The 23,758-nt window shown below is 57.0% G+C and overlaps 12 protein-coding genes across 12 annotated transcripts; 4 read left to right on the top strand and 8 right to left on the bottom strand.

Moving 5' to 3' along the window:
* The first annotated feature begins 96 nt into the window (after window positions 1-96).
* BDY17DRAFT_353046 (glucose inhibited division protein A-domain-containing protein) lies at window positions 97-2,415 on the top strand. The gene is made up of 2 exons (XM_033738228.1): window positions 97-236; window positions 291-2,415. The coding sequence occupies exons 1-2, from the start codon at window positions 127-129 to the stop codon at window positions 2,230-2,232; spliced, it is 2,052 nt and encodes a 683-aa protein (XP_033591206.1). The 5' UTR covers window positions 97-126; the 3' UTR covers window positions 2,233-2,415.
* BDY17DRAFT_132547 (uncharacterized protein) lies at window positions 2,340-3,270 on the bottom strand. Its single transcript, XM_033729428.1, has 2 exons — window positions 2,644-3,270; window positions 2,340-2,587 (listed from the first exon to the last, which is right to left on the bottom strand). Exons 1-2 carry the CDS (start codon window positions 3,118-3,120, stop codon window positions 2,447-2,449), a joined length of 618 nt encoding a protein of 205 aa, XP_033591205.1. The 5' UTR covers window positions 3,121-3,270; the 3' UTR covers window positions 2,340-2,446.
* A 95-nt stretch (window positions 3,271-3,365) lies between these two features.
* Window positions 3,366-4,896, bottom strand: BDY17DRAFT_309823 (serine/threonine protein kinase; the record flags this gene model as incomplete). The annotated part of the gene is made up of 5 exons (XM_033735371.1): window positions 3,366-3,499; window positions 3,560-4,018; window positions 4,079-4,565; window positions 4,616-4,788; window positions 4,851-4,896. 5 exons carry the CDS (start codon window positions 4,894-4,896, stop codon window positions 3,366-3,368), a joined length of 1,299 nt encoding a protein of 432 aa, XP_033591204.1.
* Window positions 4,897-5,548: 652 nt separating this feature from the next.
* On the top strand, window positions 5,549-6,175 carry BDY17DRAFT_132602 (uncharacterized protein). Its single transcript, XM_033729429.1, has one exon. It carries the CDS (start codon window positions 5,678-5,680, stop codon window positions 6,011-6,013), a length of 336 nt encoding a protein of 111 aa, XP_033591203.1. The 5' UTR covers window positions 5,549-5,677; the 3' UTR covers window positions 6,014-6,175.
* A 1,359-nt stretch (window positions 6,176-7,534) lies between these two features.
* Window positions 7,535-8,585, top strand: BDY17DRAFT_132407 (uncharacterized protein). The gene is made up of 5 exons (XM_033729427.1): window positions 7,535-7,697; window positions 7,792-7,853; window positions 7,965-8,111; window positions 8,182-8,289; window positions 8,367-8,585. Exons 1-5 carry the CDS (start codon window positions 7,655-7,657, stop codon window positions 8,376-8,378), a joined length of 372 nt encoding a protein of 123 aa, XP_033591202.1. The 5' UTR covers window positions 7,535-7,654; the 3' UTR covers window positions 8,379-8,585.
* BDY17DRAFT_323475 (DNA-directed RNA polymerase) lies at window positions 8,504-9,142 on the bottom strand (the record flags this gene model as incomplete). The annotated part of the gene is made up of 4 exons (XM_033737019.1): window positions 8,504-8,640; window positions 8,713-8,789; window positions 8,872-8,963; window positions 9,023-9,142. 4 exons carry the CDS (start codon window positions 9,140-9,142, stop codon window positions 8,504-8,506), a joined length of 426 nt encoding a protein of 141 aa, XP_033591201.1.
* Window positions 9,143-9,239: 97 nt separating this feature from the next.
* On the top strand, window positions 9,240-10,213 carry BDY17DRAFT_132382 (imidazoleglycerol-phosphate dehydratase). The gene has a single exon (XM_033729426.1). The coding sequence runs from the start codon at window positions 9,405-9,407 to the stop codon at window positions 10,089-10,091; it is 687 nt and encodes a 228-aa protein (XP_033591200.1). The 5' UTR covers window positions 9,240-9,404; the 3' UTR covers window positions 10,092-10,213.
* Window positions 10,214-10,335: 122 nt separating this feature from the next.
* Window positions 10,336-14,446, bottom strand: BDY17DRAFT_248254 (chromatin remodeling complex SWI/SNF component SWI2; the record flags this gene model as incomplete). The annotated part of the gene is made up of 2 exons (XM_033730892.1): window positions 10,336-10,569; window positions 10,631-14,446. The coding sequence occupies 2 exons, from the start codon at window positions 14,444-14,446 to the stop codon at window positions 10,336-10,338; spliced, it is 4,050 nt and encodes a 1,349-aa protein (XP_033591199.1).
* Window positions 14,447-16,030: 1,584 nt separating this feature from the next.
* BDY17DRAFT_242870 (uncharacterized protein) lies at window positions 16,031-16,781 on the bottom strand (the record flags this gene model as incomplete). The annotated part of the gene is made up of 2 exons (XM_033730391.1): window positions 16,031-16,593; window positions 16,655-16,781. Coding segments are annotated over 2 exons (690 nt in total), but the record flags the coding sequence as incomplete, so codon positions are not given.
* A 566-nt stretch (window positions 16,782-17,347) lies between these two features.
* On the bottom strand, window positions 17,348-18,877 carry BDY17DRAFT_345378 (meiotically up-regulated gene 113-domain-containing protein; the record flags this gene model as incomplete). Its single annotated transcript, XM_033738078.1, has 1 exon — window positions 17,348-18,877. The coding sequence occupies exon 1, from the start codon at window positions 18,704-18,706 to the stop codon at window positions 17,348-17,350; it is 1,359 nt and encodes a 452-aa protein (XP_033591197.1). The 5' UTR covers window positions 18,707-18,877.
* A 146-nt stretch (window positions 18,878-19,023) lies between these two features.
* On the bottom strand, window positions 19,024-21,479 carry BDY17DRAFT_296029 (ABC1 family-domain-containing protein). The gene has a single exon (XM_033733392.1). It carries the CDS (start codon window positions 21,363-21,365, stop codon window positions 19,170-19,172), a length of 2,196 nt encoding a protein of 731 aa, XP_033591196.1. The 5' UTR covers window positions 21,366-21,479; the 3' UTR covers window positions 19,024-19,169.
* Window positions 21,480-21,656: 177 nt separating this feature from the next.
* On the bottom strand, window positions 21,657-23,619 carry BDY17DRAFT_132348 (uncharacterized protein). The gene is made up of 2 exons (XM_033729424.1): window positions 22,991-23,619; window positions 21,657-22,928 (listed from the first exon to the last, which is right to left on the bottom strand). Exons 1-2 carry the CDS (start codon window positions 23,309-23,311, stop codon window positions 21,840-21,842), a joined length of 1,410 nt encoding a protein of 469 aa, XP_033591195.1. The 5' UTR covers window positions 23,312-23,619; the 3' UTR covers window positions 21,657-21,839.
* Between the last annotated feature and the right edge of the window lie 139 nt (window positions 23,620-23,758).

Raw genomic sequence — 23,758 nt, 5'->3', positions numbered from 1 at the left:
GAGAAAGGACTTTCCGAATCCGGCGCGGCTCGGCCCGGGGCAGACTGATCGGGGTGAATGCAATGAAAGTGAAATGTTCTGAGGGCGTCGTCAAACACCATCACGCACCTACGCCATCATTGAGCAATGCGCGTCGCATTCTCCTCCCGGGCGCGTGTGCTTTGGGGCCATGCGCCTCGTGTACGATCGGCAGCAGTGCATCGCAGAGGTCTTGCAAGCGTCGCCGATCTCCCAAGGTACGACCAACCCTCTGCGACTTTCTATACTGCAACTATACTAACACGCCCCAGCTCGTCTGTCGATGTAGTTGTAATTGGAGGAGGACACGCAGGATGTGAAGCCTCGGCAGCAGCAGCGCGAGTCGGCGCTCGAACGGCACTTGTCACGCCCTCCTTCGACAACCTGGGGGTATGCAGCTGCAACCCTTCGTTTGGAGGGATTGGAAAGGGCACAATGCTGCGGGAGATTGATGCGCTGGATGGACTCGTGGGACGCATCACCGACAAAGCGGGTATACAATTTCGTGTGCTCAATAAGAAAAAGGGACCGGCGGTCTGGGGTCCAAGAGCGCAGATCGATCGGGCGTTATACAAGAAACATATGCGGGAGGAGATGCTGAATTATCCCGGACTGCAAGTCAAGGAGGGGAAAGTGGCGGACATTGTCGTCGATCGATCCCCTGCTGCATTGGCCGAAGGGAGACATGGGAAGATCACGGGTGTCAGGTTGGAATCCGGTGAAGTGATTCATGCTCGAAGTGTTGTCATCACTACGGGTACCTTTCTGGGTGGCGAGATTCACATCGGCTTGGAAGCATATCCTTCTGGTCGGATGGGCGAAGCGGCCACCGTGGGTCTCTCAAGGTCACTCGAAGAAGCTGGGTTCAAACTCGGGCGACTCAAAACCGGCACACCGCCGCGACTGGACAAGAAGACGATAGACTTCACCCGGCTTGAGATCCAGCCCGGCGACGAGCCTCCCACCCCGTTCTCATATCTCAACGACCGCGTTGCCGTTGAGGAGCAACTGCACTGTCACAGCACTCACACCAACCCCGCTGCACACGAAATCATCCGACAGAACCTGGACAAGAGCATACACATTCGAGAAACGGTCAAAGGCCCACGCTATTGCCCATCCTTAGAAAGCAAGGTCCTACGCTTCACATCAAAAGACCGGCACTTGATCTGGCTCGAACCGGAAGGCTTCGACACTGACGTAGTCTACCCCAACGGCATCAGCATGACAGTGCCGGCAGAAGCACAAGAAGCCATGCTCAAGACCATCGTCGGACTCGAAAACGTCACAATGCTGCAACCAGGCTACGGCGTCGAATACGACTACGTCGACCCCCGCAGCCTCAAGAGCACGCTCGAAACCAAAGCAATCAGCGGCCTCTACCTTGCCGGCCAAATCAACGGCACGACGGGCTACGAAGAAGCCGCAGCCCAAGGCATACTCGCCGGCATCAACGCCGGCAACGCCGTCACCGGCCGCGACGCCTTCATCATCTCGCGCGCAGCAGGCTACATCGGCATCATGATCGACGACCTCGTCACCAAAGGCGTCAGCGAGCCCTACCGCATGTTCACCTCGCGCTCCGAATACCGCATGTCCGCGCGCGCCGACAACGCCGACACCCGGCTGACAGCCGCCGGACATGCCGCAGGCGCCATAACCCAAACGCGCTGGACAGCCTTCACGGACGAGCAAACGCAACTCTCCGCCCTGCGCGCCCTCCTCAGCGCCAAAACCCTCAGCTCGCAAGCCTGGATCGAGCACGGGTTCGCCGTGCGCTCCGACCCCACCAAACGCAGCGCCTTCGACCTCCTCCGCCACCCCAACGTAACCGCCGCCTCCCTTCTCCCCCTCATCCCCGAAATCGCGCACTTCCCGCCCCGCATTCACGCCAGAGTGGAAATCGAAAGCACGTACGCGCCATACATTACGCAGCAAACCGCGAGCGCGGCGGCGATGGCGCGCGACGAGAATCTGCTGCTGCCGCCCGATTTGGAGTACGAGGGGATTCACGGGCTGAGCTGGGAGGAGAAGAAGGTGCTGAGTGCTACGCGGCCGGAGTCGGTGGGACAGGCGAGGAGGGTGGAGGGCGTTACTGCTGCGGGGGCGCTGAGGTTGTTGGCTTTTGTGAGGGGGCGGGGTGGTGGTGGCTCACGGAGAAAGGAGACGGTCGAGAGCTTTCCGCCGGGTGCGGAGGTGGAGGCTGCGGCGTGATGATTGCATTGCGGTTATGATTGTTTTTTGTGCATAGCGATGGGAGTTACTCTCCCCTGACTCCCCTGTGTAAGATTATCTGTACAATGATGACCGAATGAAGAAATGCAGGCAGGCAACACAAGACTTGCTCCGCTACCCGCCACATCTAACTGGAAAAGCATTTCAGAAGCAAAACAAGTAAAGAGGGCGCTCACCCCTTTCATCGATCTATCTAAAGTAGGTAGGTAAAGAGCCATGCACGCGCGAGCGAGCATAAAAGCCAGGATCCCGCCGGCATCATCTCCCTCCTCACCAGCGCAAAAGCGAAAAGAAAAAAAGTAAAAAGGAAGAAGGAGAAAAAGAAAAGCAGTTCGTTGCCCATCTGCAATCAACAACCACACGCCAAGTGAGACTCTGATGGACGACGATGCCGGCGGAAAGAATGAGCGCCCTCCACGCGAGACTCGTCGTGTTTCGCTCTTTCTCTTTGCCATGTGTCGATGTACTCTCAGACTCCAATTCGCATCCCGCGTTGCCCTGCCCCGCCCCATTCCATCCATCTCGTTCCAAACTGCTGTCATCACTTCCTCCGTCAGCGGAATCGTTGTTGTAACTTTTTCTTGCTCTCCGGCTTGCAACTGTGGGCCTCGCTGGTCTCTTCAAGAGAGTCCACGTTCCGCCGACGTGGATGGTGCGACTGTCGCGGTATGAACAGACTACGAAAAAGCAATTGGAAAAAGAGGAAAAGCCGAAGGGGATGTGGAATTTGGCCGCCAGCTTTTTGCTCCTTCTTCTTCTCTCTCCCCGCGAGAGGCAAGCTTCTCCTCCCCTCCCTTCTCTGTAAAAAAGCAGCATGTCCGATCCGCAAAGCCAACCAACCAAGCCAAGCCAAATCAAAACTTGCATGCATGCATCGCTGCGTGACCTCGTGATAAAGAAAGGGGGTTTGGTGGTGTAGAGAGATTTGGGGGTGCCGGTGAGCGCTCATACGTCGTTTGTTGTTGCGACTCCAAGATGACTGGCTTGACTGGTCGTCTGCTGATGTTTGAGCACAGCAGGTGAGGAGAGACTGAGTAGGCCTGCCGTGACGACGTTCCATATGATGTGTAAGGTGGGTGTTGAAAGCGAACGTGTGTGACTGGTGCACTTGCTCAGTCCAGGCGCGCCAGCATCTGCTCTTTGGTGAGAGGCTGTAAATTCTCGATGTCTAGCCCCTTCGCGGCCAGGACGGGCCGCATGTGAGGCGGTACGAGCTGATGATTGAGGTTGGGGGCGATGGAGAGCTCTGAGATGTGCATTAGCCTGAGTATTCCACGGAGTCTGAATCGAAGAGGGCACTACTCACCATGTAGAGAGAAGTCGAAAAGGGTAGGCAATTCCTTGCTGCTCCCATTCGAATGACGCGAGTCGGGCAGTCTGGTGCTGGGGTCTCTCAGCTCATCGAAGAATGGGTGGACCATTGCGTCAATGGCCGAGAGACGCTGCGTGGGCGTGTATTCGAGGAGCTGGCCGATCAAATCAATGGCATTCGGATCCGCCTTACGGAAAACCTGTTGCAATGGTGAGCCTGATGGGACGTAATCCAACGGGAACTTAGCGTCAACACCCACCTTATTGAAGGGATGGGGCTTGATCTGCGGGAACTTGTGCTCCATGTAATTGGGGTTCATCGTGCGGATCTGGTCACGTGTGGGGGTGCCGAGGACTTTGATGATCTCGACGAGCTGGTCGATGCCCGATTCTCCGGGGAAGAGCGGCTGCCCGAGCATGAGTTCCGCCATGACGCATCCAGTTGACCAAACGTCTGGGTGAAAGCAGTCAGCGTGTGTGTGCGTCAAGCATTGAGATCAGGTGAAGGACATACCAATCTTGGTGGTGTAATTAGTAGCACCAAAGATGAGCTCCGGAGCACGGTAATAGCGGGAGCAAATGTACGACACGTTTGGCTCATTCTCCACGAGGATTTTGGCGCTGCCGAAATCGCACAGCTTCAAGATGCCGGACGCCGGGTCGAGCAGGAGATTCTGGGGTTTGATGTCTCGATGGCAGATGCCCTGGGAATGGATGTAGGCGAGGGAGCGGAAGAGTTGGTAGATGTAGAGCTTGACCTCGAGGATGGGCATGGTGGACTTGAGTTTGTTAAAGTGTCGCGAAGCCCGGTACACGGTCTCGGGGACGTATTCCTGGACGAGGTTGAGGTATACTTCATCTTTCTGCGCTGCGATCAGCGCGGTCTGGACACCCATGAGGTGGTCGAGTTCTCTAACCCTGTCGCCGTTGGAGTAGTAGAAGGCTTTGAGCTCGACGATGTTGGGATGGCGCACGATGCGCATGATTTGGAGTTCTCGGTTCTGCTCGGCGTGTCAGTATTGTGGGAGGGGTCTGAGGGAAGAGCACCCACCTTGAAGCGTTTGTCTTGCAGGACTCGCTTGATGGCCGCATCTTCGCCGGAAGGAGACAGCTTGGTCTGGAAGACGACGCCAAAGGAGCCATTGCCCACAATCTTGCACTGGGTGTACTGCATCTCTTTCGTTTCCCCGGTCAAGCCATCCTGTACCTTCTCACGTATGACTTCTGCACAAAGGGATCAGCATGTGTGCGAGGGAAATGTGAGAACTGGAGGGGGTTTCTCTTACCTCCCATGCGAAGGTTGGAGAAGCCGGATGGCCGATTTGATGACATCTTGGGCGCCGTAGTGAGCAATGGTGAGGTGTGTGGTTGGTGACAAGCAGGGGGGTGCTATGTTTCCGCCAGCCCGAAAGCGCCTTTGTAGGGGAAACGGTTCGCGGTTGCTGAGGAGTGCTGGCGCTGGCTGGCTAATGGACGAGGTCAGGTTGCGCACAGACAAGCAGAGGAGGTGCAGGTGGCAGCACGCTGGACGCCGTGTGTTTGTGCAATGCGCGCAGTGGGCGCAAAGGGGAGGTTCGAGGGTGCGGTGGTGATGGAGGTGAAGAGGGACGGGTGACGCGAGTGGGTGACGCGGGTGGAGGGCGAGGACGGGGGTTTGCAAGTCACGCGGCGTGCGAGGGTGACCGTTGGCGGCGCTGTGGAAGGTGCGGCGGGAAGGAAGTGGATAGGCAGCAGACGGGCGTGGTCGACAGGCCAGGCGGAGAAATGGGGGCCAAGGCGGACAAAGTGAAGAAGCGCTGCTCGGGATTCAAGGAATGATGATGGGGTGGCAGAGCGGAGTGGAGAGCAAGTCATGTGCAGCGCAGAGCAGAGCAGGCAGAGGAGGGGGAGTGGGTGGAGGGGATGGGTAAGGTTAAGGGCAGCACAGGTCAGGCAGGTTGAGAGGTGTGTGCCTTGAAGCCAGCAACGGCAGGAACGAACGACCCAGCGCGGCGTGGGTCAGGAAGGTGCCCCTCACAACTACGGTCGTTTCTGCTCCTACACCTGACTTGCAGCAGGTGCGATTGGCTCCACGAAATCTTAATCCGGCTCGCTCTTTCCACTCTTTTTCATCATGATCATCCCCGTAACTAACGGGCGCCACTCCACCCGACTCACGTGCAAAGCCATGACCAGCGTACACACAACAACACCAGATGCCACGCAGCCATATTTCGCGCATCCACGCCCCCCACTCCGCCCGTGCCGGGTTGCACGAGATGCAGCATCACCCATTGAAGCTCCGCGCGGGTTTGGTATGAAACTACGGTGGGGCATCACTAAGACGGGCTTGTCTGGTACAGCGCAGTACTCGGAGCTTGGCCATTGTGGGCAGGCGTCAGAAGGTCGGCGGCGTTATGTCATACCGCGTTGGCACCAGCGAGACCCGGTGCCACATCCGATGCTCTAACGGACAGGAACAGGACAGTCTGTTCTGGTTGGCATCATCAGTGTTGAGTGATGCGTCAACGCTTGATTACGGATTCAATGTTTGTTCACGTGCCTGGCGCGAAGCGGGTGGTGAGCAATTTCCTCCGTGGCCCGGCCGGCAGCAGCACCCCGCTGAACTGGTCACAAGGCCATCCTGGCGGGTCATGGCCTCTTAGCGCCGCTCGATGCCATTGGCTCCGTCCGTGCATTTCGCCCTCGCGCTTCGTCCCTCTCTCTCTCTCTCGCCTGCCCATGTGCTCGCCGCGGCGGACGGCGGGCGGGGCCACAGTCATGTCAACCATCTCTAATGAGCGCGCCGCCGAGTTCGCCATCCGGAGTCCGACGCCTTGTCCACCGCTCCGACCACTCCGACCGCCTCCTTCCGCCATCGCCTCTCCATCACCCACACTAGTCTTCCCCCTGGACTTTTGCTTGCCAAGCTTTCACACCACGCCTCCGAGCTACCTACCTGTACGCTGCGCTGTTCTCGATGAATGACGCTCAGGAGCTCCACTAAATAAAGACTCCCTGTAAGCATGCACGTCCGAATGACCCCTCAATCCAGCGACTTGCAGGCAACAAGACCTCCGTTCGGCGAGGGTAGACAAGCAATACCGCCAATCAAACGTCCACAATGCCCGGCAATGCAGCCTGCAATACTTCTGAGCGGTACCTTCAGCCTGCTCTCCTGCCTTAGGCCTTGGGGATGATGCAAAGCTGTGCCTCCTCCAAATCCCGGTCCTCGAATCAGACTGCATAGACGTCTCGGGTCTTGCTCCGACGACCCATCTGCAATGCATTGCCTGGGACCCACCGTTCAACGCCGGAGCCCTGCACATCACTGCGTACGGTCTCGTGGATTCGTCGGACTCTGCTTCTCTGGAAGGGCATGGCATCGATCTGCCCTTGGCCGGAGCCATAGTCCTCGGTGAAGGATACCTCCTGTCGAAATGTCCTGCTGATCACTTCCGACCATCGATCGTTACGATGCATGATACATCGCTTCAACATCAGATCGGCGGCCACTGTTGATCTAGATGGTGGCACTGCTGCATCGTTGCTTTTCGTCGTAGATCTGTCGTGCCTCCAGGTTGCTTCCTGCAACCTGGCCTTGCCAGATCCTGCAGCTACACGGCCTCGTTTCATGCACTCTGCATATCAATGCCAAGTGAGTTTCATGCGAACGCCGCCTGTATGCACTGCTAGATCATATTCAGCGTGCGTGTGACGTGGAAAAGAGGTTGCACTGCCTAGACGTTGTGTTCTGGGAGTGACCAAGAATGTCGACCTCATCTCTACCTCCTGTCAGTCCCAACGCTCGACTTCATGGGGGGACGACGATTACATCGGAAGCTAGTAATATCTGTCTGTATACTTGCTTTAACGGAGCACAGTGTTTCCATCACCCGTATAACTTGTGCAGCACCAAGTATATCGATGGATAAACGGAGGAAGAACAGCTCAAGTTCTGCCTCAGGCACAAACTCTCAAAATAAGGTTCCAACCTCCGCCTACCTCGACGTCCCTCCAATGCCACCCCGGCACGCTCTCCTCCCCTCTGACTCCCGTCCATCCACCCGCCCTCCTCTTCTAAATCCTTGACGCTCAGGCGGCGCTCAGGATGGTGATCAACCCGACATATCTGGCGCAGAGGACGCGCTCCTGTGCGTACCATTTCCCCCTCCTCCATCTCCCAAACACCTCCCCAGCGCACCCGCCCTTTCTACACGAGCAAGCGAGCTAAGAGCAGTCTTACAGCATTGAGTTGGTCAGATGCGAAGTCAAGAGTGATACGGTCGTACCGGGATTGGCTGCGAGCGGTATGCAAGCCTACACCCACCCCTCACAGACCCCTCCTTTCCCACTCTCCAGCATCCCGGAAACACGACTTAAGAGATGATGAGAGCTGACCGGCAAATAATCGTCCACAGTCACCCGAAATCCAGACCATGTACTCCCTCAACATGCCCGTGTCGGCCATCCGCACCAAGATCCGGCAGGAATTCGAGCGGCACCGCTTCGTCGCGCAGCTCAAGACGGTGGATGTGTTGCTCATGAACAGTCATCAGGAGTTCCAGGTATGGATACGCGGTACACCACCACGCCAATGAAGGCTGTGAGGCTGACCTGGGATGTGTGATGGCATAGGAGACGTTGAACTTCTGGAAACAGCTTACGCACGTGCTCAAGTACTTCCGTGCTGAGGAGGACCCGAAGGCGAGGTTACCGAAGGATTTCATGCAGGGCTTCATCGAGGTGCGTAGAACGTCGACATCTCTTTTGTCGAAACGAGGAAAGTATATCACGGAACGCCTCGCTAATGACCATCACAGGGTCGGAACTAGAGCTAGAACCATCGGCTTGTTCATCCCACCTGCGCCGCCCCTGACTGTACATATGCACACTTTTCGTAGTAGAAAATGCATTCAGTGAGTGCGCAACGCTCCCAAGTTTCACGAACCTCCCCAGCCTACTGCGCCTCCGCTCGATCAGGATTGTCTGCGTTGAATGCGTCTCTCGCGACCGAGAACTTGTCCTCCACCACGTCGCACAGTTCGGAGAGATCCTCGAGTCCTTTGCGCAGCACCTCGAAGACCGTCGTGTCATCTGTAAACCCCAAAACATCTCATTAGCTTCATTCCCATGTCTCGCGCAGGCCTGTAGGAATTCGCGACGTACCATCAGTCTGTATGCGCAGGTTCATATACGGCTCTGAAGGATGCGGGATCGTGTAGCCGCAGAATTCCACCGAAGGGCTATCACGATGAGTCTCTCGTCAGCACCCGGCGTATACGAGAGTAATGCATCCGCTTGCGTGAAGATGGGGAAAAGACATACTTCTTGGTAATCATGTACCGCAGCGCATTGCCCAGCGTGTGGTCTTCCTTCTCAAAAGCAAAGGAAGCCGCGGTGTCTGTTGATCCTGGAAGCTACAGCAAGCGGTCAAATCAGTATGAAGTCGGGAGGCATGAAGATATGTGAATCGTACAAGTCGCAGCATCTGCTTTTCCTGCCGAACTTCGCTCTGGGCGGACTCGTTCGCTTCTGCGCCAGCGCCCGCATCGGCATCCGCATCAGCCATTTCGTGGTCGCCGTTTTGTTGCGACATTTTGCGTTTGGGGTAGTATTCAGAAGGGGTAGATTCGTCTCTCATGCACGGAACTCGGCGAGAGACAGCAGAAGGCGATATTAAAATTTAAACTTTACGCCATTTTCTGCAAGGGTCGCGGAAGCTTTGACATCACTCGCCGCTTGCGCTCTACCTCGAACAGCTACGTCTGGAGATTCTTCTTTCTTTCCACTGACACAAGCAAGAAGCGAAGCTCGCATTCAACACAACACACCCAACACCTCTTAACTCGCTATCCACAATGGCCTCCACCACCCCCAGCACCCGCTCAACAACCCTCAACCGCACAACAAACGAAACGACAATCTCCCTCGCCCTCAACCTCGACGGCGGACCCCTGCCCTCCTCCCCCGAAGAAAACATCACAAACGGCACCAGCACAAAACACGCAACGCAAGCCACCACCACCCAAACAATCGCCATCTCAACGGGGATCGGCTTCCTAGACCACATGCTGCACGCCCTCGCCAAGCACGCGCACTGGTCCCTCGCCCTAACCACGCACGGCGATCTGCACATCGACGACCACCACACCGCAGAAGACACGTGCATAGCGCTCGGGCAAGCGTTCAAAGCCGCGCTGCGCACAACCTCGGGCCTCGCGCGCTTCGGCTACGCCTATTGCCCGCTCGACGAAGCCCTCTCCCGCGCAGTCGTAGACCTCTCCAACCGCCCGTACTCCGTCGTCGAGCTGGGATTGAAGAGGGAGAAGATTGGCGATCTGAGCTGCGAGATGATCCCGCATTGTTTGCAGAGTTTTGCGCAGGGGGCGGGCGTGACGTTGCATGTGGATTGTTTGCGCGGGGAGAATGATCATCATCGGGCGGAGAGTGCGTTCAAGGCGGTGGCGGTTGCGTTGCGGATGGCGTGTGCGCGGGTGGCGGGCAGGGAGGGCGAGGTGCCGAGTACGAAGGGGGTGTTGTTCTGAGGTTGAGATACTTTTCATGATAACGATGTGTGATGGCAGATGGAAGGCAACTCCTTGTATTTTGCGGGATAGTACAAGTTTCTAGCTTGAGTGATACACGAATACCCAGTGATCGCAAACAGCATGCTTCCCAGCCCGCCCCCCCAAACGCCCGAGAGAATCCAGAGTAAAACCCGAGCCTCTCCGCTCTTGCATCTGTAAAACACCCATATCGATGCCCTTTTTCGAAACAACCCCCCACCACCTACTCCTCATCATCACTCGGCGCCAGACTGTCCGACCCTCCACGAGAAGTGCTCCCGTTCACCCCGCGCGGCCCACCGAGTTTCAATTTGAATCCCGAGCGCTGCGGCGGCTGCGGTGTGCTCACACTCGAGATGGGGCGGGTCGAGGCTCCGTCGCCGGAAGTCTGGTCGTCGAAATCCTGCCACTCCGGGTGGTCGGCCGTTTCTTCGCGCAACTTGTCGACGCATGCGCGCTGTTTCGTACAACGTTAGCAACTCTTTCTTTCGCTGTCACCGGGATGGGACACGGCTTACCTCGATCAAGTTCGCATCATTGTACAGCATACTCCCATCCTCATTGTACTGCCGACAATTACTGCACAGCAGCGCAATATCCTGCCGGAACTGCCTGAGGTTCTGGTACTGCTTCTTATTAATCTTCGCCTGGATCTGCTTCATGCAGATGGGGTCCTTGATAAGCTCGTAGTAATCCGGGTACGACTGCTTCGGCGGCAAGTCGATGAAGGGGTCGATGATGCCGCGGTTCAGCAGCTCGGGGTCCGTCGACTCCTCTTCCAGATCCTGCAGCGAGTCGTGCACGTTGTCGAGGATGGTTTGCAGCGTGTCGCGGTCTTCCTTGGACAGCGTTTCGCTCACTTTGGCGCCGCGGCCGCGCTTTTTCGGGGGTTCGGCGAGGGCCGTGTCGACGGAGACTTCGTCGTGCTTGCGCTTTTCCGGCTTGGTGGGCTTGCGGCCGCGCTTCTTGGGGGCGGGTGACTCGGAGCTTTCGCGGGATACGGGCGGGCTCTCGGCTTGGTCGTTTCCCCCGCCCATGCGAGCGTCCTTCTTTGCTTGTCGCTTGGCGATGCGCGCCTGTTTTCGCGCGACGGCCTCCTCGATGGTATCGTCATCCGCATCCACCGCGTCCAACCACTGCTCCTCGGTGAGACCGTCATCATACTTGACCTTTGTCCTCTCTCTGGCGCCACGTCCGTAGATGAAATCATTCGTCTCTTCCACGGGGAAGTCGTCGTTGACGTAAATGTCCGGCAACTCGCTCTCGGCCAGCAGACGAGGCAGCTTCTTGTCAGGACCATAGCGCTGCGTCTTGTACCGCTCCTGATCCATTCTCTGAAACTCCACCAGCTCATTTTCATTCCTCTGCATGACCATGTTGAGTTCGTCATCGTCCATCTCCTCTTCATCCATCATGGTCTCCGCAACCTCGGCAGACTCCAGCATCACACGCAACATCTGCTCCCGTTCCTCATTTGTGGACTTGTTGTCGAACTTGCCGGCCTGGATGACCTTGCCGTCCATGTCGAGCTTGTACTGCGCTCGCTCCAGGATCTTCTCTTCGATGGAGCGCGATGAGATCAAGCGGAGGATGCGCACCTCGTTCTTCTGCCCGATACGATGCGCACGATCTTGCGCCTGCAAATCTTGATGCGGATTCCAATCGGAGTCGTAGATGATGACCGTATCGGCCGTCTGCAAGTTCAAACCCAGCCCACCGGCACGAGTGGAAAGCAAGAAGCAAAAGTACGGCGAGTCTGGCGCGTTGAACAGTCTCAGCAGTTCCGACCGATCATCCGATTTCGTGGAGCCATCCAATCGCAGGTACTCGAAGCCACGGTAACGCAGGAAGTCCTCCATGATGTTCATGATTTGCGTCATCTGGAAGAACATGAGCACCCTGTGGCCCGTAGCTTTAAACTTGGGCAGGATACGATCGAGCAGCTCGAACTTGCCAGCCGTTCGCCAGATCATGTCATTCGTGAGGCGGCTCGGGTTCATCTGATCTTCGACTTCTTCGAAGACGAACGGATGGTTGCACAGCTTGCGCAGCTGCATGAGCATGTTGGACAGGCCACGCATGCCGGTCTTCTTCCCTTGATCGTCGCTGACCATGATCCTGTTGTGGTTCATCAACTGTTGATACAGCTTGGCTTGCAGGGCCGACGGCTTGCACTTGATGACACGCTCTTGCTTGTCGGGAAGGTCCTGCTCGACGTCCTTCTTCAGACGGCGGAGCAAGAAGGGTCGCAAGACCTTATGAAGACGTCGAATGACGAGCAGCTTCTCTTCTTCCGTCAAGTCCATCTTGTCCTGGCCACCGGTATTGGCAAACGGAGTGTTGAACCACTCATCGAAGCTCTTGACCGATTTGAAGATGTTGGGGAGGACGAAGTTGAGCAGCGCCCACAGCTCGGGAAGATTATTCTGGAGTGGCGTTCCGGTCAGGATGAGTCTGTATCGAGTGTGGTAGTACTGCGTGATGGTGCTGCTCAGCTTCGAGTTGGCGTTTTTCATACGATGGCCTTCATCGACAATCATGTGCTGCCAGCGAATCTTGCTCAGAATCGGGCGATCTTTGATGATGTACTCGTAAGTGGTGATGAGGACCTGGAAGTTTCCGTATCGAATCTGCTGCTGTTGAGCCTTGCGTTGACCCGGAAGCCCTTTGTAGACAATGCGCTGCACGGTAGGTGCCCACTTCTCAAACTCGTTCGTCCAGTTCGGAAGGGTGCTGAGCGGCACGACGACGATGAAGGGCCCATGCTGGTTCTTCTTCTCAATGAGGTATGTGATGAGCGAGATGGTCTGAATGGTCTTGCCGAGACCCATTTCATCGGCGAGGATACCGTTGAGGTTGTTGTTGTAAAGCGAAATCATCCACTGCAACCCCTTGATCTGGTACTCTTTGAGCGTACCACCAACAAGGTTGCTGGGCTGCTTCGAGACGGTTTCCTTGATGCGATGCGCGACCTCGTAGTAGTCAACCTTCGGCTTGGCCTCGTCCTCGCTGTCCACCTCTTCTTCTTCCGCCTCCTCCTCTGGAGCGGTTCCACCATATCGGCCAGCCATACTGCGCTGCTGTTCCTTGACAGAGGCTGCGAGTTGGTTCAAGAAACCATCGGTCTGCTTGAGTAAATGCGAGATACGGCTGTCCTTGGCCTGGCCGAGCAACTTGAGATACGTCTCTTCGTCGTTGGCGCGCAGGGCCTGCAGACGCTGCTTGGCAGTCCGTTCGATACGCTTCTGCTCTTCCTTTTCGATGTTGCTGTGCGTGGTCATCATCAAGCGACCCAGCTTTTGCACACGCGCCTTGTGCTGATGAGCGGCGTTTCGGATGTCCTCGGCGTGCTGCGTGATGGAGCGCACAAAGTCCATGTGCTTCTTCTTCTCCTTCGTCTCGGCGGCATCGCGCTGCTGCTTCTCCAGCTTTTCCGTGATCCGGGCCTCGCGCAGAGATTGTCTCTTGATGCGGCGGTAATTCGAGCGGTTGGCAGTCATGGAAAGATTGTCAGACATGGCCATCTCCTTGCTGATCTTTTGTCGCATTTCGCGCTGCTTGGGCAGCAGGCAGAGCATCTTGTACTCGATCAAGTTCCTCAACTTGACGTTGCTGTTGTCCGTGGGCGTATCCGACTTGCTCGTATCCCATCCGCCGATATTGGCCGACAACTTCGCGAGCTCTTGCCTTCGCGCCACAATGCGGTTGTAGATCATGTTCTCCCGCTCATCTCGAATGCGTTCAGGGTCGACGCCAAGCGGCATGATGCTCGGGATCATGCTGCGAGCATCGCGGTAGGTGTGGTCGGCATAAGAGATGTTCTTGCGATGGTTTTTGTGAGGATCTTCAAAGTCTAGGTATTGGTGTCGCCCGGGGTCATCGCTTCCCGTAGACGTCTTGACCACGGCCTTCGACTCCTGCTCCAACACTTTGCCAGCGGCAGCGATGCCTTCCGCGACGGTTGGAGTCTTTTGGCCTTGTTTGGCCGGGAAGATTTTCTCCTGAAGCGGCACGGGGATGGGCATGTTCTTTTGCAGAAACATGAAAGCCTTGGTTTGAGCACTCAGCAGGATCTGTTGCTCCTTGGAGTATGGCGTATCAGTCGAACCATCGGGCTGTCCAGGCGCAGAGGCTTGGGCTCCGTTCGTCGTGGCAGCGGCGGGCTGTGCATCAGTGGGGGACATGGCAGGAGCGGCGCCATTAGTCTGAGGTGCAGAAGGGGCACCACCGTTCTGCTGTTGCTGCTTAAGCGCGGCTTGACGATGGGCTTGTTGTTTCCTAAGCAACTCCGTCTTCTGCTGGATGGACTGCAAAATCTGACGCGCCTTGTGCATCTCCGGGTTCGTCTCGGGGACGCCATCGTGCTTCATCTGCTGATATCTCTGTGGCAGCCAATCGCGTCAGTGTCACCTTCCTACCAGTAGACATGAAGTATCAAGCATGTTGTCCACGTACCTTATATATCTGCTGAACAGCCTCGCGCGTCAGGCCCGGGGGGAAGATGTTGGCCTGCGCGGCCGCATTGGCATTGCCACCCTGCTGTTGCATCGCCGGCGTGGGCTGCACAGCGGCCATGATGTCCAAACGAAGCCTTGGTCTGCTTCCTATCGCAAGACTTTGCGGCCCGGTAGGCGAAGATTGTCGGGTGTACGCGTTGAAGAGATTTGTTGGGCAAACAGTGCTCAGATTGCGCCCGCGTCAATCATGTGAGTCGGGGGAGGAAGAGGGCGTCGGCGGGGAGGATGGCGCACGGCAGGCGTGACAAAGTCGATGGGGTGGAGGGTGCACGTCGGGGAAACACTGCTCCTAAAGTCCCGTGACCTGGAGGGGGGGTCGGTCGTGTTGTCGCAATCGGGGCAGGGCAGTAAAGACCGTGAAGAAAGAGTGGAAAGAAAAGGCGACGTGGCGGAGGGGAATGGAGGGGGGTCAACGCGCCGCACGCGTTCTCTCGACTCGGCGTCGATGGAGGGAGCAAGCGGGGCGGCGGTCGGGGATGGTGGTTGATGAGCCGCAGACGTGCTACGGTCAGATGCTTTGCCCGTGCCAGTGAGGGAAGATCACAAAAGCGGGCGGGCTGGCGTTCGCCGTGACTCCACGCTTGGCGCGGTGCTCGGGCCATCATCACGTGACTGTGCACGGACCTTCGCTTGTACGTCTCAGACAGCGTCTTCACTGCTCCTTACTGGTACATATGCAATGTGCGACGGTGTTGAGAGGTGGGATTTGGAAATCATTGACGCTGGCGTATCTCATATTTAAAGCCAAGACCACAGCCATCCCAAACACCTTGCATTCATCAATCTTAGGGCCCGTTCCTCGTAAAGTCCATCACACATCTAGCAGGTCGACGACAACAACAATAGCTCTCAGTACCGAGGAATCTGCCCCGTACTCAATGCGCTCCTCTTAAACGGCGGAGGAGGTGGCGGTTTCGGCTTCGTAGCTCTTGACGGCGGAGGCGGCGGAGGCGGCCGTCTTGCCGTCGACCCATCATGTCCCATCATGCTCGACGTCCTCGAGAGATCGGACTGATCATCGGAATCACTCTGGTTGTCTGCAAATGTGTCATTGATCATCGTCGGCCTCGTGTTTCGCAGGCCGCTGCGCGCGTTCTGGATGGTGGATTGCTCGGTGGGCATGCGCGAGATGCGCTGCGCGACGGGTGCTGACAGTTCGCGGCTCAGGCTCGTAGGTCCTTCGAATGCGGAAGGCGGTCGGGGAATCTGTGCGCCTCTTGACGGTAGGTTGCTTGTTGAGAATGCGCGAGAGCCAATTGTCGGTCGAGGGGGAGGCTCGAGCGGTTCGTCATCGAACTGTCTGCTGAAGCGGTCGGCGATGGAGCTCCCTCTCGAGCGAGTGGTGTGCCGTGCGATTCCATTGAACGAGCTAGGGGTGTCGGCGCGAGGCGGCGGGACCGTAGCCGGCCAGTCCTTCTTCAATTGCAGCAGGATCTCCCTGCACCGCTCATAGTAGACCAATTCGGCGTCCAAGAAGCTCGTCAAATCCGCCACGCTGTCTGCCTCGGCCTCTTTGATGTCGAACATCCGCCTCTCCACCTCCTCCTGACTCTCGGCGTACTTTTGCTTCTGGTTGCGCAGTTCCTCCTCCGCCTTGTAGTCCTCCTTCTTGCTCTTCTGCATTTTCGTGCTGGCCGTGTCGAAGGCCAGGCGTCTACTCTCCAGCTTCTTGCGCGCACTCTGGTACTCCTTCATCTGGATGAGCGAGCGTTCGCAGCTCTCCAGCCAGCTGCTAGTCGCATTGGCGCAGTAGGTCTCCTGCAAGCGGGCAATGCGCTCGTTCGCACGACCCATGGCGAGAAGGCATGAGCCAAAGTCCGAGTCCGGCTCGAAGTCGTTACCGTGGCTGACGAGAGTGGTGCCAAAGTGGCCGACGGCGATCTGCTTCTCCTGCTTCTCGCCGTGATCGCGCTTGGACAGCGACTTGATGTAGGTGCTTGTGGATTGATGCAGACTCTCCATTCCTGGGAGGAATCAGCGGGTGTTTGATCACATATGTCTGACGATGGCAAGAGAAATGCTTACCCTGGTGCCGGAGATCCATCTCCATCTCCAATGCCTTGAACTCATCGGTGGTGCTGGTCGCGACATCGCCGCCCATCTTCTCCCGGGCAAACTGGCGAAAGCGATCGACCTTTTTGCCGACGTTCATCATGGTGACGGTGATGGTAAGACGATAGATGTGAGTGATGGAAGGGAAAGAAAGGCGGTTGCGAAAGAGAGATATGCTGCTCAACAACCCGCCAGAAAAAAAGTTGGAGACGGGAGGTGGTGGACGAGCCAACCCCACAGAATCCGCATTAAGCGAAGGACTTGCACATGAAACCTGCCGGGGTCTGGGCGGGAGGCGGCCGGCCAGGGCCAGTGATGACGAGCTGTCCAATGCCGTCTGCTACAGGCGCCACTCCAGGTTGGCCAGCAGGATTGGCGTTTGCATCTCGTCTGCTGGACATGTCGGGGACGATGTGGTTGAAATTTCGTCGTTCATCTTTAAGCGACCGCCTTTACGAGGGGGAAGTGCTGGTTGGTTTGCAGCGCGTTGAATGAGCCGCCAAGACGCCAGCCTTGAGTCTGGATTGACGAGCCCCTGCCGGCCTGCCTTGATGCATTGGAACTAGCCTGTCCATGCCGTATACATGCATGTATCAAGGTATAGGTGATGTAGTTCGATCGAGACGCAATCGACGCTTGCAAGCAATGAATGAACAAGCCACCCCATCAATAATACCCTCCTCCACTCCCACTCCCTCCCAATCCCTCCGCCCATCCAACCCACCTCCTCACAGCCTCATCAACCCCCTTCACCCCCGCCTCCGTAGCCTCAACCTCAAACCACTCCCGATGCTCCTTCCCACAAACCCCACACCGCCGCTTGACTTGCTTCGCCGCCAACTCGAGCTGGATAAGCCGCTCGACACGGTGAATATGCGGACATCTGCGCACGCCACTCCCCGTGCTGTCCGTTTGTCCTGACACTCGGGTGAGATCTGGGTACAGCGGTGTCCGGTCTGGGCTTGGCGGGCCGGGAGAGATCGAGGATGAGGAGACGTAAGGGTACCAGCGGACGAGATTCAGAGCATACCCGCATTGGCGTTGCCACTCGTTCATGCGACGGGTGATATTGTTCGCCCGTCCGATTTTGAGCATGATGCTCTTCCTGCCTGCTCTGCCATCCTGTCGAACCGCATGCTGCTCGTTGCCTGTGATGGAAAATTCACTCATGGCCTCGCTGAGTTTGCGAACGTTTCGCGGTCTCGAGCTTTGAGATTGCAGTAGAGATTGAGCAAGTGCATCCGACGGCGCGGCTTGGGATTGCGGCGTAAGCCAGAAGATGTAGATGTAGCCGTCTTCGTCGTATGGAGAGATGGGCTTGACGAGTTCGGCGAGTAATGCAGATGTGGTTTGAGGAGAAAGGCCGGGTGGTAGCAGCGAGAGCAGGTCGTTCGTCCGAGGATTGGCAGGTAAATTGTGCCGAGGGACTGGTCTGCCATGAGTAGGTGGACGTGATACCGAAGACATCTCTGGAACTCGCTCGTTCTGTTCAACCCGTCGCCGATGCCTGACAATCTCAACGTAGTCCTCATCCGCATCACGAGCCACGCAGCAAAGCGAAGCCCAGAAGCCCGGCTTCTTCCTTCTCACTGGCGCCGGACGAGACGCATACTTCTCCGCATATGGAGCTTGCAATGGCGCAGGCGGCGCGCGTGTGCCCTGCACCCCGTTCCTGCTCTCTGAATTGTTCGAAGCATCGATTCCAAGTTTCAACACTAGCGTGTCGATGCTGCTCTTCTCCCGCACAGTATGCAGAGCGGGCGTCCCCACCGACTTCCTCCGACCAGCGATCCTGCTTGCAGTATGCTCTTGCGCGACTCTTTCCACCGCTTGATCCTTGTGCTGCCAGCAATAACAAGTCACGTCCATGCCATCCCCCTCAGGGCTAGAAATCCCTCTCTTGGGCGAAGCTAGAGCCCGTCGACAAGCTCTGCCAGAAGAAGTGATGCCCTTGCACGTGCTCGCGGGGTTCTTCGAGTCGTTGCGGCCGAGGAGTGCCTCAGGCGTATGCGGGAAGTGCGGCATCAAGGAAGGTGCGTCCAGGACACATGGACGCGGTGTCGGTGAAAGAGGCGAAGAGGAAGTGGAAACGCTGAGCGACCTACCGATTGTGCGACGCTAGAGAATGGATTCCAAGAATGAGTGAGGCGCTGCCTGTCGCCTAGCTGCATGCGTGCATGCCGTGCCCGCTCGTTGGGAAGGCAAGGTTGAAAGCTGCCAGAATGTCGATGGCGGCTCCACTTCCAGCCACACCCAGCCTCGTCGCCTCACGCCGCGACGGCTGTCGATGTACCTGCCTGATCGAATACATCAATATACGTCCACAAAGATGCATTAATAAGCTCGGAGAGATTGCAATGCCTTCATCTGTTTATTCTGTATACGTTTTCTAAGTCAGTACGAGGATTGCAATCCTCCCAAACGCTACGTATGCATTGCCATCATGTCTATTCACTCATCCTCATACTACAACACAACAGGTATTCTCTCAAATCTTCACATCCCTCCCGTTCCACGCCTCCACCGCCGTAGCAAACATCTCCCGCGCCCGCACACGACTCTCCAACCTAGCACACAGCAAAAAAGCCCCGCTCAACTTGCGATGCAGACTATACGTCTCCTCAGGCGGCGGCGCCAACCGCTCCCGCAACATAAGCCCAATATTCGCCCGCACGCGCTCGGTAATACTCTGGTCCTTGAAATCGTACACTTCCGGCGCGCCCTCGACGAAAGGCTCCGCGAGCGTCATGATGGAGTCGACGTGCGCGCGCACCATTTCGGGCCCTTCGTCGCCGGTGAGGTAGCCCAGTTCGATGGACAGGTCGCGGCATTGCTCTCTGTTGCCTTTTGAGGCGGCGATTAAGAGAGAGACGTACGGCTCGACGAATTTGTCCGGGAATTCGCGGCTCGCGCCGAAATCTAGCAGCTCGAGCTTCTGCGTGTCGCGGTTGTAGAGGAAGTTGGTCCAGTTGGGGTCCGTCTGCATGAAGCGCCATTCCATGAGCTCGCGCAGGCAGAGGCGGAGGATCTGCGTGCCCACCCAGTCTCTGTCGTGTTGGCTGAGGTCTTTCATTTTCGTCACTGTAGATCCTCGCATGAACTCTGCCGTCAACACGCCGGGACCGGAGGCTTCTTTGTAGACTTCCGGCACTGCGAAGATGTCCTTTTCCTCCCGCAGTAGGTCCTTGAAGTGCATGCATGCTTTTGCCTCCCGCTCGTAATCGCATTCCCATGCAAGCTCGACTCGCGCATTCGCGATGGTCTTGTCCAGAAACAGACCCTTGGGCAACAGCCTGCTCGCCGTAAGGAGCATGGACAAGTTGTTCAGATCCGAGTCAATGCTGTTTCGCACACCTGGATACTGCACTTTCACCGCAACATCCTTCCCATTCGACGCCAGCGTCGCTTTGTGCACTTGTCCAATCGAAGCAGCAGCAAACGGCTTCTCCTCAAACTTCGAGAACAAATCCCTCCACTTGTCCCCGAGGTTGTCGCTTAATACTCGATTGCGTTGCGAAGGCGGCATGTAATCCGCACTATCCTGCACCCGCTGCAATACAGCGTTGATCTCCGGCGGCAGCATTTTGGAGTCTTGGAAGCTGACCATCTGTCCGAGCTTCAGTGCCGCGCCTCTCATGCGACTCAATTTGGAGACTAAACGGTTCATGTTGGCCTCGCTGAGCATCAGGCTGCCTTCGCTGGAACCGCCAGCGAATCGACGGAAACCTTCCCCGACTGCACCAAAGGCCATGCTGGTGGCTAGCCCGCTGTACTGCCATAATCTGCCAAAGCGCGAGGACGGTACTCTTGATTCGTGCATTTCGTACGGCTTCTCCATGGGGCTTGGTTGATTGGCGGCGCTCGATGAAGTCGGGCTCGCTTCTGTCTCCTGCGCAATCGATTCGACGAGCCGTTGTGTTTCCGCGTCGGCCTCTCCTGATTGTGACCCAGATACTTCTCCAACGGGTGGAGCTGGACGATCGTCTTGTTTTGTTGCAGATTGTACGTTCGTTGCTGACCCTGCCACCCGACTTCGCTCTTCTTCCCTCCGCCTATCTGCTGCCAGCATTTCCGGCAAAGGTTTTGCTTGCATCTTCTTCCTCGCTCCAAAAAGGTTATCGATGTTCGGACCCGTCTTTCCGACCTTTCTAGACACCCTGGAGCTCTGAAACAAGCCTTCCAAATTAACACCCGCCGGGATGTCTTCCTGTTTTGGTCGAGTCTCTGGGGAAGTCGAGGTTGTCTGCGCAGCTGCAGCACTCTCTTGCGTCTGCGCAAGATAATCCTCAACACGCTGCGCCTCATCTTTCCGCAAAGCAGCCTTGACATCCCCCTCCTCATTCGCAGCGTCTCTCGCCCCTTCTTTTGCATCACTCCACGCCGCATCCCTCACATCCCCCTCTTGACTCTCAGCCCTCCACTCTCGAGCCTCTCGACCCTCCTCCTCCTCCTCCCTCCACCCACCCCGCCGCGGCGAATCAACCTCACTAAGTCTCCTCGCAAGCTCCCAAGCCGCACCCGCAGTAACAGTAACCCGATCCGTCTGCTCCTTCACCGCGCGCGCCAAACTCGACGTCTGCCCGTACAGCTCCCACTGCTGGCGGCGCAGAGCAGCGTGCTGCTTGCCCACGGCCGCGGCGGCATTGAGCAGTTTGGCGGCATCGAGGAGGCGCTTGCCGGCCATGCGGGTTTACTTCGTCGTTGGGATGGGTTAGGCGAGTGCTGCTAGAGTCGGGGGGGATTGGTGGGGCGGGCCATGGTTGGGTTTGCGTGTGGTTGGTGTTGGCGTCATTGAAATCTTTTGGAGGTTGGTGAAATTTAGAGTTGGGCGCATGCGAGGCGGGAGCTATGACCAGTTTTAACTACAGCGCAAGGCTGAGCGGACTACAGGCTGCAAATCAACGGAAGTCAAACATCTGCACGGCTGCCGAAATAATCATATTGTTATGCGAGAGCTGATTTCAACGAAATGGATGTCTGGTGCTCGCTGCCGATTTCTCCTCCAAAGGGAACAATGCGCCGAACTGCCTGCTATGAGCCGAGTCCATTGCTATTCTCTGATTCCCATCCACGTTGCATAATGTGGTCTTTCAATCTCGAGCGCCTTGCTTGTACCATTACATGAAACATTCACTCTCCAACAGGCCACGCACTTGCCTCAGCCAGCATTCGTCAACTGAGTCCCCGCTTGCGACCCCGCCGTCACCCCACCGCCCTCGAGCCCCAGAGACTGCGCCTGCGTCCAAATGGTGAAGTTCGTCGCGGACGTTACGCCAACGCCGCAGCCCGCATTGCCCATATAAGCATGATAGTCGCCTCCCAGCTGCGACGCCGTGCCGTTGTACACCGCGCCGTAGATCTCCGTCTGGTCGCCCGGGACGGGACACGCGTCGGAAATGAAGACGAGACATTGCCCGTTCTGGACGCCAAAGTCCGATCCGGTGTAGAAGAAGACGGTGGAATCGGTGGTCTGCTGCGCCATCACGCAGCAGTCGTAGGACGAAGTGGCGTTCACGTCGGTATATTGGACGATGTTGCTGGTCTGTTGGTCTGAGATGCTGGTGGCGGCGAGGGCAAAGCCGTCCACAGGGTAGTCGTTGACCTGGCTGACGAGGTTGTTCGCCGCGCAGGCTGCGTAGAAGGTGGCTTCGGGCAGCACGTCGGTCACTGTTACGGTTGGTGTCGTAGTTACTGTTGTGAGCGGCGTGGTGTGGGAGGTGATTGAGATGATGCTGGTTTTGGTGATGGTCTTTCCGGGATGGTTAGGGAAGTTGTGGTGTAGCTGGAGGTCTGTCAGTATGCTATTGTGCCGAATTTCACAAATTTGAAAGACTTCAGTGCATACCTGGGTGACAGTAAGCTCAGACGTCGCCGTCTTCGTTCCAGCCGCGAGTTTCTTGACGATGGCCGTCGTGGTTGATGTCACGGTCACGGTAGAGTGAATCACCGTATTGCACACCACCGACTTGGGTGCACCCTCAGGACGAATGCCGGCCGGGAATATGGTTTGATGGCCAGCAGGAGGGTCTGCAGCACGCTCTGCGATGTGTCGTTTCGCAACGCCGGCGGTAGGAAGCGTGGACTCGATCGGCACGAAGCCAGAAGGTATCGGGATGGTGACTGCATCGGTGGCGAAGCTGGCCGTCCCAAAGGTGTAGGTTGATGCATTGGCGATTTCGGTAATCACACTGGCCGGGGCTGTGAGAGTGATTGTTGTGTGCACCAACAGTGTGGTCGTGGCGAATTCCTGACCCACGTTAGCAGAAGAACTCGACAACGACTACTGGTGAGCTTCGGAGGGCGACTCACTCCACGGTGGTGGTGGTGAGAAGTCCTGTCGGACGTCTTCACGACAGTTGACGTGGCAAGTGTCGGCGCGCCCAGCGATGTCGTACTTCTCGCAACGTGGCCCGCCGTCACGGTGACCGTGGAGACAACAGACTTGTGAACGGTAGGCAAGGGGTTGATCGCTGCTCCTCCAACCCCATTCACAGTGTAGCACGACGAAGCCGCGGATTGCGCATGTCCATGGCCATGCCCATGACCGTGTGCATGATGGCGGATGGCGTGCGAGGACGCGGCGGCGAAGAAAGAACAGGCTACGAGACCGGAAGAAAGAGTGAACTTCATGTTGAAAGGAAAGAAGCAACGCAGATCAAACGAATGACTATAGTTGGTATGTGAGTAAGAAGAGTGTCGTGTCTCTGCTCAGACAGATGAAAAGTAGTAAGTAGAGTCTGCGAGAGCAGGGTGACGGGGGGGCGATGCTAGGCGCCTCGAGGCGGCCTCGAGGCGACCTCGTGGCGCACGCCAGGGCACGTCGAGGTCCATGCTGCTGCGATTGATGAGGTATCCCCTGGTTGCCGCTTTCGACATACGCAGACGCCTTCAAGTTTAATGATCAGGCTAGTGCCTGGATTTAAAATGAGGTCGACAAGGCGCGGGGGTTGAATTGGGAATGGCGATTGACGTGAGAGCCAGGAGGTGGAGATTGACAGGCGACTAGCGGAAGCTTAGACGAGACTAGCGCGTGGCACGCCGCGGGGAAGGGGTTGCTTCTATCAACGACCGCCCAAC

The sequence above is a fragment of the Neohortaea acidophila genome (assembly GCF_010093505.1).
Source record: "Neohortaea acidophila strain CBS 113389 unplaced genomic scaffold BDY17scaffold_4, whole genome shotgun sequence".
Lineage (NCBI taxonomy): Eukaryota > Fungi > Ascomycota > Dothideomycetes > Mycosphaerellales > Teratosphaeriaceae > Neohortaea > Neohortaea acidophila.
Note: the sequence above shows the minus strand (reverse complement) of the source record. Positions and strands in the feature narration are given on the sequence as shown.